This window comes from Triturus cristatus, chromosome 2_2 (assembly GCF_964204655.1).
Source record: "Triturus cristatus chromosome 2_2, aTriCri1.1, whole genome shotgun sequence".
In the NCBI taxonomy this organism is placed as follows: Eukaryota; Metazoa; Chordata; class Amphibia; order Caudata; family Salamandridae; genus Triturus; species Triturus cristatus.
This window is the reverse complement of record NC_140582.1, coordinates 579148146-579160453: the sequence shown is the minus strand read 5'-3', so window position 1 is coordinate 579160453 and position 12308 is coordinate 579148146. Positions and strand designations below refer to the sequence as shown.

Sequence of the window (12308 nt, the reverse complement as noted above, 5' to 3'; positions counted from 1 at the left end):
TCTGAAATTTGTAGTTTTGAGTTTTCTTTAAAACTAGAACTATCACAAAGAAGGATTGGCTTCCAATATGACCCATAACTCGAGGACACGTGACACTTATGCACACTTTTCAAATGCAAAGTTATGGAGAAAAAGGAATAAAAATCAAAAGCGATTGCTAAGGAATATGCTACTTACCAGTATGCATCTGTTCTTGGCATGTAGAGCTGCAGATCTATACACTTTTGCATAGATCGCCATCTGGTGTTGGGCCCGGATGTTTGCAGTTTGTTTTTCTTCTTGGACAGTCTTTGGAAGTCACGAGTTCGGTGACTCCTTCTTCGGTCCGTACTGCGCATGGGCTTCGGCTCCATCCTCAGATTGTTTTTCGCCAGCAGGGAAAAGATGGAGCGTAGTGATAATAGTAAGAAGCCCATGTGTGTTGTATCTAAATAAGATAGACTGGAACGGATACAGGTAGCCGGGGAGGCGGGTGGGCGTGTATAGATCTGCAGCTCTACATGCCAAGAACAGATGCATACTGGTAAGTAGCATATTCCGTTCGAGGCATACGAGCTGCAGATTATACACTTTTGCATAGATTATATAGCAGTACCCAGCCCTAGCGGCGACCACCGGTATCCGTTGCAGTGGTTTGAAATAGTGTCTTTAGTACAGCCTGGCCCACACTAGCTTGCTGTTTGGAGTGCACGTCTACACAGTAATGTTTTGTGAAGGTGTGCGGTGTTGACCATGTGGCTGCTTTGCAGATGTCATCTAAGGGTATGTTCCCTAGAAAAGCCGTAGAAGCCCCTATCTTTCTTGTAGAGTGGGCTTTAGGTGGAACATATAATGTTCTTTTTGCTTTGTGATAGCAAATTTGTATGCACTTTACAATCCACCTAGCTATCCCTGATTTAGAGATGGGGTTGCCTTTATGCAGTGGAGAGAAGGAGACAAACAATTGTTTAGTCTTTCTGAAAGGTTGCGTTCTTTGTATGTAGTACAGTAAAGCCCTTTTAACATCAAGTGTATGTAAAGCCCTTTCCGCAACAGATTGAGGTTGCGAGAAAAAAAACGGTAATTCCACCGATTGATTAAGATGGAAGGGGGAAATGACCTTGGGCAGAAATTTTGGATTTGTGCGAAGTATCACCTTGCTGTGATGTATCTGTAAAAAGGGTTCTTGTATAGTGAACGCTTGCATCTCACTAACCCTTCTAAGGGAAGTGATAGCTACGAGGAAAGCTGTTTTCCAAGTGAGGAACTGTAGCTCACATTTATGCATTGGTTCGAAAGGCGGACCCATTAGCCTTGTAAGAACTACGTTTAGATTCCATACAGGGGAAGGTGGTGTCCTGGGTGGAATTTCTCGTTTAAGGCCTTCCATAAAGGCTTTAATAGCAGGCACTCTGAACAGTGATAAATGCTGTCTGTTCTGTAGGTAAGCAGCAATTGCTGCTAGGTGTAGACGTATGGATGAATATGCCAGGTTACACCTTTGAAGATGGAGCAGATAGCATATGATGTGCTGTATGGAGACATCTAAAGGGTTGATTCTATTGTTACGGCAGTAAACAACAAATCTCTTCCACTTTGCGGCATAGCATGCTCGAGTGGTAGGACGTCTGGCTTCCTTGATAATGTTCATGCAATCAGGGGGAAGATTAAGGTATCCAAATTCTAAGATTTCAGGAGCCAGATCGCTAGGTTGAGCTGAGCTGGGTCCGGGTGCCTGATTTCTCCATGGTTCTGGGTTAGGAGGCATGGGGACAGGTGCAGCTTTTGGTGTGGTACCACTGAGAGCTGTAGTAGTGTGGTGTACCCCGGGCGCCTGGCCCATGTTGGAGCTACCAGAATGAGTCTGAGGGAGTGCTGTTGTAGCTTCCTTACCACTAATGGAATTAGCGGGAGAGGTGGAAAGCCGTATGCAAATTTGCCAGACCAGTTCATCCATATCGCATTGTCTTTGGACAATGGGTGTGGGTATCTGGCGGCGAAGCTTGGGCATTTTTTGTTTTTGTGGGTGGCGAAGAGGTCTATCTGAGGATGCCCCCACTTGTGGAAGAATGGGTGAAGAACTTGTGGATGCAGTTCCCATTCGTGCATTTGCTGCGTTTGTCTGCTGAGCAGATCTGCCATGGTGTTTTGTATGCCTGGGACGTGTTGTGCCAGGAGAAAGATTTTTTGTGGAATTGCTCATCTCCATATGCTCTGTGCTAAGCGGGAGAGCTGGGGAGAGTGTGTCCCCCCCTGTTTTTGAATATAATACATTGCAGTCATATTGTCTGTGCGAATGAGGACTGCTTTGGCTGAAATTTGTTTCTGAAAGGATTTCAGGGCTAGAAAGATCGCCAATAGCTCCAGATGGTTGATGTGGAGTAATGTTTGCTGTGGCGTCCATAGACCTTGCACTGTGAGGTGTAGAAGGTGCGCTCCCCAGCCTGAGAGCGATGCGTCCGTTGTTAGAATCACCTGAGGAACCGGGTCCAGGAACGGCCGCCCTTTGGAAAGGTTTGTTGTGTTCCACCACTGCAGAGAGTGATGGGTGCGGCCGTCCACCAACAACAGATCCGTCAGCTGTCCCTGGGCCTGGTTCCACTGCCGTGCTAGGCCCTCTTGGAGTGGACGCATGTGGAGTCTTGCATGGGGCACTATGAAGATGCAAGATGCCATCATCCCGATTAGCTTCATAAACACTCTTGCTGGGAGAGAGTGCTGAAGAATGAATGTTTGGCGCAAGGCTTGTATGCTTGCGATTCTGGCTGAATTGGGATAGGCTATAGCTTTGGAGGCGTCTATAGTGGCCCCGAGATATTGCTTTGTGTGAGATGGTATGAGGTGGGACTTTTGATGATTCACCGTGAAGCCTAGCTGGTGGAGCAGTTGGATGGTGCTGTTTGTATGTTGCACACACTGGTTGTAGGACGCGGCTTTTATCAGCCAGTCGTCCAAGTAAGGGAAGACATGAATGTGTTGTCTTCTGAGGTGTGCTGCTACCACTGCTAGGTATTTGGTAAACACCCGTGGTGCAGTTGTGACCCCGAAGGGGAGAACCCTGAATTGGTAATGCTGACCGTCCACCACAAACCTGAGGTACTTCCTGTGAGAAGGGTGTATTGGAATATGAAAGTATGCGTCTTTCAAGTCCAGTGTAGTGAGAAAGTCTCCCTGGCAGAGGAGTGGGAGAACTTGCTGGAGGGTTACCATGTGAAAATGGTCTGAATGTATGTATGCATTTAGGGGCCGTAGGTCTAGAATGGGCCGTAGAGTCCCATCTTTCTTTGGCATCAGAAAGTACAGAGAGTAGACCCCTAAATTTTGCTGATTGACGGGGACCTGCTCTATAGCTTGTTTTTGCAGGAGGGAGATTACCTCCTGTTTGAGCAATGTGGTGTGTTCTTGCAACATTGTACGGTGCCTGGGTGGAATATTGGGTGGGGTAGATGTTAGTTCGAGACAGTAGCCTGACTGAACAATTTGTGTCACCCATTTGTCTGATGTTATGGTCTCCCAGGTGTGAATAAAATGCCGTAGTCTGCCCCCGACTGGAGTGGAATGGTCTGGGGGGAGCGGGGGAAAGTCATTGGGCGGGCGGTGTGGCAGAACGGGTGGTGTTGGTTTTGCCCCTGCCCTTATTATTGTTTCCTCTATATCCACCTCTTTGATAGCCCTTTGAGAAGGTAGTCTGAGGAGGGGACTTGTAGGAAGTAGAGGCGCTATCGGCAGAGTAACCTCTGCCTGTGCCACGAAAGGAGGAACGACGAAATGAACGTCTAGGGGTATGGGATTGTAATGCCCCCATAGACTTTGCTGTATCCGTGTCCTTTTTCATTTTCTCCAATGCTTCGTCAACCTTTGGACCAAATAGGTGTTGTTGGTCAAAGGGGTGATTCAATATAGATGCCTGGACTTCTGGCTTAAACCCTGAGATTCTGAGCCAGGCATGACGACGAAGCAAAACACTGGTATTTATAGCTCTAGAAGCTGTGTCTGCTGCGTCGAGGGCACATTTAATTGAGGTGTTGGTAATGAGCTTTCCCTCCTGTATTAGCTCATGAGCCCTGTGTTTGTTTGTCTGGGAGGTGTTGCATGATAGCCTCCAGCTCATCGTAATGTGCTCTGTCATAACCTGCAAGCAGTGCTTGCGTGTTGGCGATGCGCCACATATTTGCAGCTTGCGAGGCAGTGCGTTTATCAGACACATCTAAGAGCTTTGACTCCTTATCTGGTGGTGGAGCCTCCCCTGATGATTGAGAGTTAGACCGCTTCCTAGCTGTGGATACCACTAATGAGTCTAAGGGAGCAGGTCCTTTAATATATGCAGGATCTGTGGGGGCTGCTTTATATTTCTTCTCTATCCTGGGGTTTAATACCCTAGCTCTGACTGGGTCCTTGAACACCTCTGCAGCATGTTTGGTTACTCCTTTGAGCATGGGCAATATTGCGGTGGCCTTATCTTGTATGCCAAAAGTGTCCAGTAGGAAATCGTCCTCAACTGGCTCACTGTGTAATTCTACCCCATGGTAGTGTGCCGCCCGCTGTATTAAGTGGTGGAACCCCAGGGAGTCCTCTGGAGGAGATGGCCTGGATGGATAAATGTCATCCTGAGGCATATCTGGTACATCGGGGTTGTGGTAATCCTCCCATCGGTCTGGTGTCCCTGGAGGTGTGGGGTCTAGTGGGGCGTCTGCTGGATCATAATCTGGATCTCCATAATCAGGGTCTGGAGATGGGGTTGGAGAGCAGTGAGGCAAAGGTGGCGGAGATATGGGAGGTGGAGGAGATGGAGAAGGTGGAGGAGGTGGAGGAGGTGGTGGGGAGGGTACTCTGAAGGGAGATGTGGCAGAGTCCTTCCGTTTTGGCGGTGGAGGAGGATCTGGCTTGTTTAAATGTCGTTTTTTGGAAGACAAAATTAAACGCCCAGTCTTTGGATCCTTGGTTAAAGTCTTTTGATAAGGATCTGGTGTAAATAGTTCTTCTGGCACCGAATCGTCTGCCGGTGCCGATGTTTTCGGAGCCGAGGGCTTCGATGGTTTCTCCATGCCATGCTGTTTCGGGGCCTCCGATTTCTTCGGTGCCGAGGCAGGCTTCGGCGCCGGAGCGTCGGTGCCGAGGGATTTATGTTTATGTTTTGTCGGCACCGAGAGTGCAGGTTTCGAGCCCGATGGCGTCGGAGCCGAACTGGGTGTAGTTTTCTTCAGTGCCGAACGGTGTTTTTCGGCACCAGGAGCAGGCTGGCTCGAGCCCGAGCCGCCGGGAGACTTATGATGCTTCGACACCGGGCCCGAAGGTGGGGTGATAAAAGCTGTATGTTTGGTTTTCCCTAGGCCCGGAGGCGAAGGTGTAACCGGAGTCTCTTTCGGTGTGGGTACGGGAGTGGGAGGGGGTAGAGTACTCCCGACCCTCTGCGCCGGTGTGATCTCCTCCAGGTCGGAGTCGTCGGCCTCGGAAGCGCGGACGATTTCTTCCTCCTGCTCGGTGTGCTGCTGCCCCGAAGCTCCGGTGTCGTCTCCGAAGATGTCAGGTGGAGCCGTCTTTAGGAAGTGCTGTTCAAAGTGTATTTTTAAAGGTGCAGTGGTATATTTGCCTCCCAGAAAGGTAGTGCAGGGGTTGGGTTTGTTCTTTTAGTGAAAAGCAGATTCATTACACTCACACATCGAAATGAGATTCTTCAGCGCACTGGTCTTAGACAGCTTCAACAATCACAGACACTTTTTATCTTTTTGGCGCTCATTCGTTTGTCGTTGCTAATCTGCCTTAAAACATGCAGGGGTTTCTGACAATCAACTGAGTTTAGGGAGAGTAAATAGAGGCAGTGAAAATGAGCAAAAATAAGAAGTGATTTTGCTTACTGTGATCTCCAGGATGGAGGGTGCTCTTCCCAAGGACAGTGCCCGGCGCAACCACTATTGAATCCCAGCTCTAGGAAAGCAGCAAATGTGCGATTTGGAAAAGATATCCGAGGATGCCATTACTCAGCCAGAAAACCAGCTGCAAGCCTCCAATGAAGGGGCAGGAAATAGGATTTGAGTGGCATGTAAAACAAGCATTTGCAATGCAATAGGGCTCACATTTGAGCTATTGGCATTGTAAATGACAATGCCTTTTATTTATGCGTTTTTTTAAACTTGCAAGAGGTCGGTAAACAGGCACTTTGTATTTATAGTCGTTGCTTAAGAGAAGCAAGGCTGGCAGTAACTGCGCCTCTTTTACTGCCAGCCTTGCTTTTCTTAAGCAACGACTATAAGTACAAAGTGTGTGTTTACGCACCACTTGCAGGTTTTCAAAACACATAATTAAAAGGCAATGTCATTTACAATGCCAATAGCTCAAACTCTCGCAAACGCACGACCTATTGCATTGCAAATGCTGGTTTGTTTTTCTGTATGTAGTTCAGTCGGAGCAAAGCATCTCTTCTCCCGCAGTGTAGATGAGAGTGTCTCACATGCTTGGCTATAGCTTTGAGCTTCTCACCTTTTTGCCTGTATCTCAGATCTTCTCACTGCACAGCTAAAGCTCAGAGTTGGGTGTAGTTCAGAGTTTTTCCTCACAGTTCGATGTTGATAAAATCTTCTTTCATTCTTTGGGTCCCTCTGCGAGATTTTTAAATGTCTTCAAATACTGCTTGGTTCACTGCATGTCTGTATCTCAGTTTCTAGTGTAAATAGAGTCCAGGAGGAAATCCTGGCGACTGCAGATAGTTGAGAGGTATCATTTACACCTCTTGGTTGAAGGTTACGCATGGTTGGCCTTGCAGGTGCACTGGGCAGTTTTGGGTATTATTGGCAAAGAGGAAGGAGTGGTGCTCACCAACAGGCTCCTGTGTGGATGGTTAACATTCTTGCGTTGCAATCTAGGAGTCGTAGAAGGTGAGTGGACATAGTCAACTTTTACAATGTATAATGTCTTTGAAACGCACATGTGTGTTTAACATTCTGTAGTGAAACGTTCCATATCTTGGGAGGTCTGAAATAGAAGAGTTGATACCTGCTGGCTACAATATTCTTCTGGTAAATGCAGGCCTTAGTGGGAGAATTTTCTTGGGTCCATGAGAAGCAATCCTTATGGCCAACATCTCTTGTGGCATCCAGTTTAGTGTCAAAGATGGGGCCCAGATTCTTTTTTTTTTTTTTTCTTTTTTTTTTTTTGAAAACCTTTATTGACATTTCAATCAATTACACATATGGGCCTACAACCCCTGGGGCCGGCCGCTAAACAATCAGAATAACAGAAAGCAGGTCTATCACAGTCAGTACCTCGGGGAGAAAAAATCTCGACGCTAGCATACTCTCAGTCTCTGAACAGCCCAAGTAGGAGACCAGGATAATAAAGGTTTACATTTTATAATAGAAAAGGATGGAAGGATCAGGTGCCAAACAGTTTCCCAGCAGCGAAAAATGGCAGGCAGAACGATGAACGTAAACAATACACAGCAGTCTATCTAAGCAATGGCGCTGAAACAGGAAGTTCAGGATGTAGAGGAATGACACGGCCATTTGCGCCTGCAACCCCCTGCCCCAAGACCCAGGAAACTCCACGGAAATTATGGCACTCCGGAAACAGCAATGATTAACAACAAAGGAGTACTACCATGCTGATCCCAGAAAAAGACAAAGAAGAATAAGAGAAGAAAAGGAGGCCATAGAAAAAGGAGGTGAAAGACTAAAGGATCCCCCCCCCCAACCCCCCACCCTGCACCTCTGCAGATGAGTACGGCCCCCCCCCCCCCAGCAGTGTGCCTGTCGCCCCGGAACCAGACCCGAAATATAGAAGAAACAGAGAAAGGAAGTGGGAAAAGAGCCCCCATCAGACGGGGGGGTAGAGAGAGTATTAATAAACTGGAGGAGGGCCTGCAAAACACGCCCCCGGCTTCTCCCTCCCGCACCACACGGTTTCCCATAAAGCATACAATAAAGAACACAAAATCGACCCTGTCAAAGAGGAGTAAGGAGCATTACGCACTTGGTACACTAACAGTTATGCCGTGAGAGCACACAACTCCCGAGCCCGCCCGCCTAGTAGGTGACCACCTCGGAAGGGTCAGCATCATCCTTGGCCACTCTTTGCAAACCCACCCATGCATACCCCTCGTCCCAGTGCCATGTCCAATGTTACCAGGAAGAGAAGTGTCCAATAAAACTCAGGAAGCGACACACACAGGTAGGGTAGAGGGCTCCGAAGATCGACACAGTCAGCTCTAGGGAGGATCGTCTTTCCCGATGCCGAGCCAGGATTTACACTGCACACCAGGCCCAGGAAGGCGGAATCAGCCAGGGCGGGCGACCGTTGCTTGGACGTTGCCTGGGTCGTCGGAGACCGCGCACGGGACAAAGCCAACACCCCCCACTCAGGTCCGAGACCTCCGGAACAGACCAAATCCACAGCCAGCTGATCGCACGTTAATATACTGTCCGGAGAGTCCAGGCGTGCACTATTCACAGGGGCGGCCACGACACTGTCCCCCCGTGCGCGGCGTGAAAAGTCCCAGTGTACCTGGGGATAGGCAGGCGGCAACTGTTCCGACGCTGATGTCACTCCATCGAGCTTGCTCCCCAACACCCAGGCTCCGTGAATCAGGGTGGAGTGAAGGGCACCGAGAGCCTCGAGAAGGTCACCGTACCCCAGTACAGCTCCCGGCGCTCGCTCCACTACGCTCCTCAGAGTCGCACCCTCCCAATCCTGCTGCAACCCGGTGTACAGGATAGTGGACTCTGGCATACCAAAATGGCCGCTGGGTAGGTCTATCCCAGATCGGGACCGGGGCTCAGACACAAGCGCCTCGGGTTCCATGGCACTGGTAACTGGGTTCCGAGGGCAGGCAAACAATGTGTCCGGTGTGTGGTCACGGGCCACAGTCGCCCCCACCACGGACCAGCGCCCGCGAAAATCCGGGAGCAGCCCGCAAGAATCGGGACAAGTTACGGGCGGCGTCCGGGCAGCTCACCGGCGAAGGCTGAAGCAATCACCGGAGAGTCTTGGAGTTGCCACCTCGGGCACGCACTCGTTCAGCTACGCTTGGTAGGAGCGACCACGGCGAAGCGCAGTCCGACATTCGCACCACTCCGGCAGTCCGAACCCACCCAGTCACCAAAGGCCGTTGTTGTTGCACTGCCGCCCGGCCACGGCGTTCACTCGAGGTCCCGGCTCCGGGGCTGCACAGGCCGCAAACTTCAGACGGACATTTCTCCGGCGGTACCGCTGCCAGAAACTTCGGGGTCACACGGCCGGTTGCCGCTCGCGTTCACCAACACGGGTAGATAGCGCAGGCTAAGGATCTCGTGCAGGATATCTGTGCGGGGTGCGGAGGTTCACGGAGCCGGGAGCCTACGCTGCCGTCCCGATCGCCATCTTGGCTCCTCCGGGGGGCCCAGATTCTTAATCAATTCCTGAGTGTGGAATGTTGTGTTTTAATAATGCCACCAAGGGTTTGATAAAATTTGGATTCCTTCCATCTTGTTTTTACTTCTGGAGTTAGCCAAGACCCTTTCATTTTGCTAAACTTTATGTATATTAAATACTTAGATGGCCTTTCTGCTAGCACTCTTCATCCATTGGTCTGTTGTGTCATTCACATTTTTCTTTCACTCACTACATTATACAACATTGGGCAGTGCTCAACCCACTTCAGCCATTGGTTAACTTCACTGTGAGTGTCTGCAATCATCTGTCTTTAGGAAGATTAAAGGCCATCTCTTTATTAACTTATATCGCTACACTGTTTTTTAAATTCCTTATTTTGCTTTTATTTAATTTTTTTAGTTTATGGTTACACAAAAATCTCATTAACATTGTAACAAAATGGTACCCAATGCTTAATTTAAAAAACTTACCTAGGATGCTCACAGCTCTTCAGGAATGAAAAATTGATTTTATGCTGCTAATATAATACACTCCAAACGCAAGGGTAAAAACATTGCCTTTTACAAAGTCAATAGCTGTAACTCAAAGAAACTGCGTGACCTATAGCATTTTTAATGCTGGTTTAGCTCACTCGGTTTTAATCTGGATCAGCACATCAGGGACAGTATAATCATCAGTAAGGGAAGGAGGAGGAAGTGGGCCTGATATTATAGTCTTTGCCCCTTCACTGCTTTCCTCTGGATGCCAATACATCCAATGAGTGAGGGTCACATCACAATCATCACAATTGATATCATCATCTACACTCACTCCCTCGGTCATTCTAGGCATTAGATTTTGAGGGTTAAAGTAACTCACTTTGCCTGCTGGATCACCTAGGGCCTCTACAGCTTGATGACCCAAGGGAATTACAAGCGGTTTACTTATTAGGTAGTGCGATATCGGTAACATAGCCCATCGTGCCTGAGGTAGTTCCAGGGCAGGGCTTATTTTTAATTTAACAGACGTTCCCCCGATCCCTGCAGTAACATGGCCATCAGTTATTATATACCGTCTGGGAGTGCCTTGGTATAATGGCATGTGCAACTGTTTCTTTATTGTCATCTCAGTGTACCTAGTTCTAGTTTTCTATAAAAATATGCTTAGTAAAGGGGTCAGATTATATCAGAGCACCAAACACCCCTGATTTGCAATCTTACCAGAGCTTCCCGGCTTGGTTCCATAATGGGAGCTGCGATGGTAAAAAGCGGTGTTCCAATTGACCAGTCAAGGCAGGGAGTCAAGGGCACCCCTCGCTTCCCAATCCCACCTCTTGGATCTTCACCCTTCACTCTGCACAGCACCTCGCTGAAGTCTGTCTCCTGGTCATCTCACAAGCTTCTGGTCTGCTTCCCTCCCATAAGTGAGGTAGAACTTCCCCAGGGGCCAGGAAGGGGCACAAAACCCCTCAATATCCACAGAACTGGCATGGAAAGAAGCAAGCCGCACTGGCAGGACACTACCCTGGCCGGGAAAAGATGAGGAGCTCTATATGCACAATAAGACACGACTCCCAGTGCTACACTTGAGCGAAGACCAACCAGTCTGTCCTCACTGTCTGCTAGTGTCCACATCAGTGATGTTTACTAGGCCAGCTGCTTCCACTTTCTACACTTATAATGGTGTTAGTAAAGGCTGCACCTAATTAGAGCTATTATATGCAGCCCCTATTTGACACTGTTCAATTCAACCTCTTCATCCTAAAAGGAGAGTCTGCAATTACAAAGTCCTAACAAGGATAAAAACCTGGCAGACTTGAAGTGAGGCACTGCTACGTGACAGTGGAAAGGTACCTAATGTAATTCATAGGATACTCCCATTAAAAGTGCTTACCTACAAGTGGCTCCCAAAAGAAAAAGAAAAAACTAGCACTTACTGTAACCTATGTAATGGCGGGGAGCAAGATCTGGAACACATGTTGTTTGTTTGCCCAAATTTGACAGTTGTAGATGCAAGAAAAAGGTTTATACAACCCATTCAAACAAAATGTAAAATGAATTCAGTCCAGACCTTGATTTCGCTTTGTAAAGTACCGCCAAATGAATTTGTATGTTACAATTTATTCAAATTTTTAAAATCGTTTTTAACTTTGTACTAGAATGACAACTTTTATCATCTTCCTGCTAAATTTTAAAGGAAAATTTTATGTATTAAATATTTGTTGTTCTCAGCCGAGAACTAAATCAAATAAACTTAACTTGAGCTCATAGGACTACTGATTGCAAACAATTGTCTTTAAATATGCCAAGGAGTAGTTAATAAAATCAAGACATTTCTCATGAAATGATACTGCGGTGTACAGTCTTTCAGGATTGCACATAGGCACATGGGTATTAAGATGTTCGCAAACTGTCTGGATATGAAAGCAGGAGCAAGTGGCATCTTTAGCAGGCTTAGGGTCATGGATAGGATCCGAGGAACCCATTTATGTTGTTACCTTTCTTTAAGTGAAACTCAATTAAAAAAAAACATTAAAAAGGCCACAGTGCAGGGTAAACTAACGGAAAAGTGTGTAGCTTTATACTTGCAGACAGATTATTTACCTGGAAGCCACCTTCATTGAGGGCCCTAGCTCCATAGGCAATGCGCTTTCCACCTTCCAAAGTTGGTGCCACACTCGGATGGTGCTTCCACCTCTGGAACTCTCGGAAAGGATTCACGTATGGATTTTGGTAGTCTAAACCAACCTTTAAAACGAAAAAGAAAAGAAACATCAGGATGCAGATACACTTCTCCTTGCTTCGTGTTTTAATCTAGTTTACAGACTGGATATTATGCATTTAAGCATGGAGTAAAGAAAAGTGACTCCTTTGTAATCCTAGTTCTCTATTATAGGTATCTCCAGTAAACGTTTTGTACATATCTTGATTACATTAATAAATATTTATTTTCATTATAGTAACATTTTTTCTAGAGTGCTCACAAAC

General features: G+C 47.5%; 1 protein-coding gene across 1 annotated transcript in view; it reads right to left on the bottom strand.

The window, feature by feature from the left end:
- Positions 1–12308, bottom strand: part of ETFDH (electron transfer flavoprotein dehydrogenase) — a 542885-nt gene that overhangs the window by 348943 nt on the left and 181634 nt on the right. Inside the window, exon 9 of the mRNA XM_085641729.1 lies at positions 11925–12068. Coding sequence (XP_085497855.1) covers positions 11925–12068 — 144 coding nt within the window. The remainder of the gene's footprint in view (positions 1–11924; positions 12069–12308) is intronic.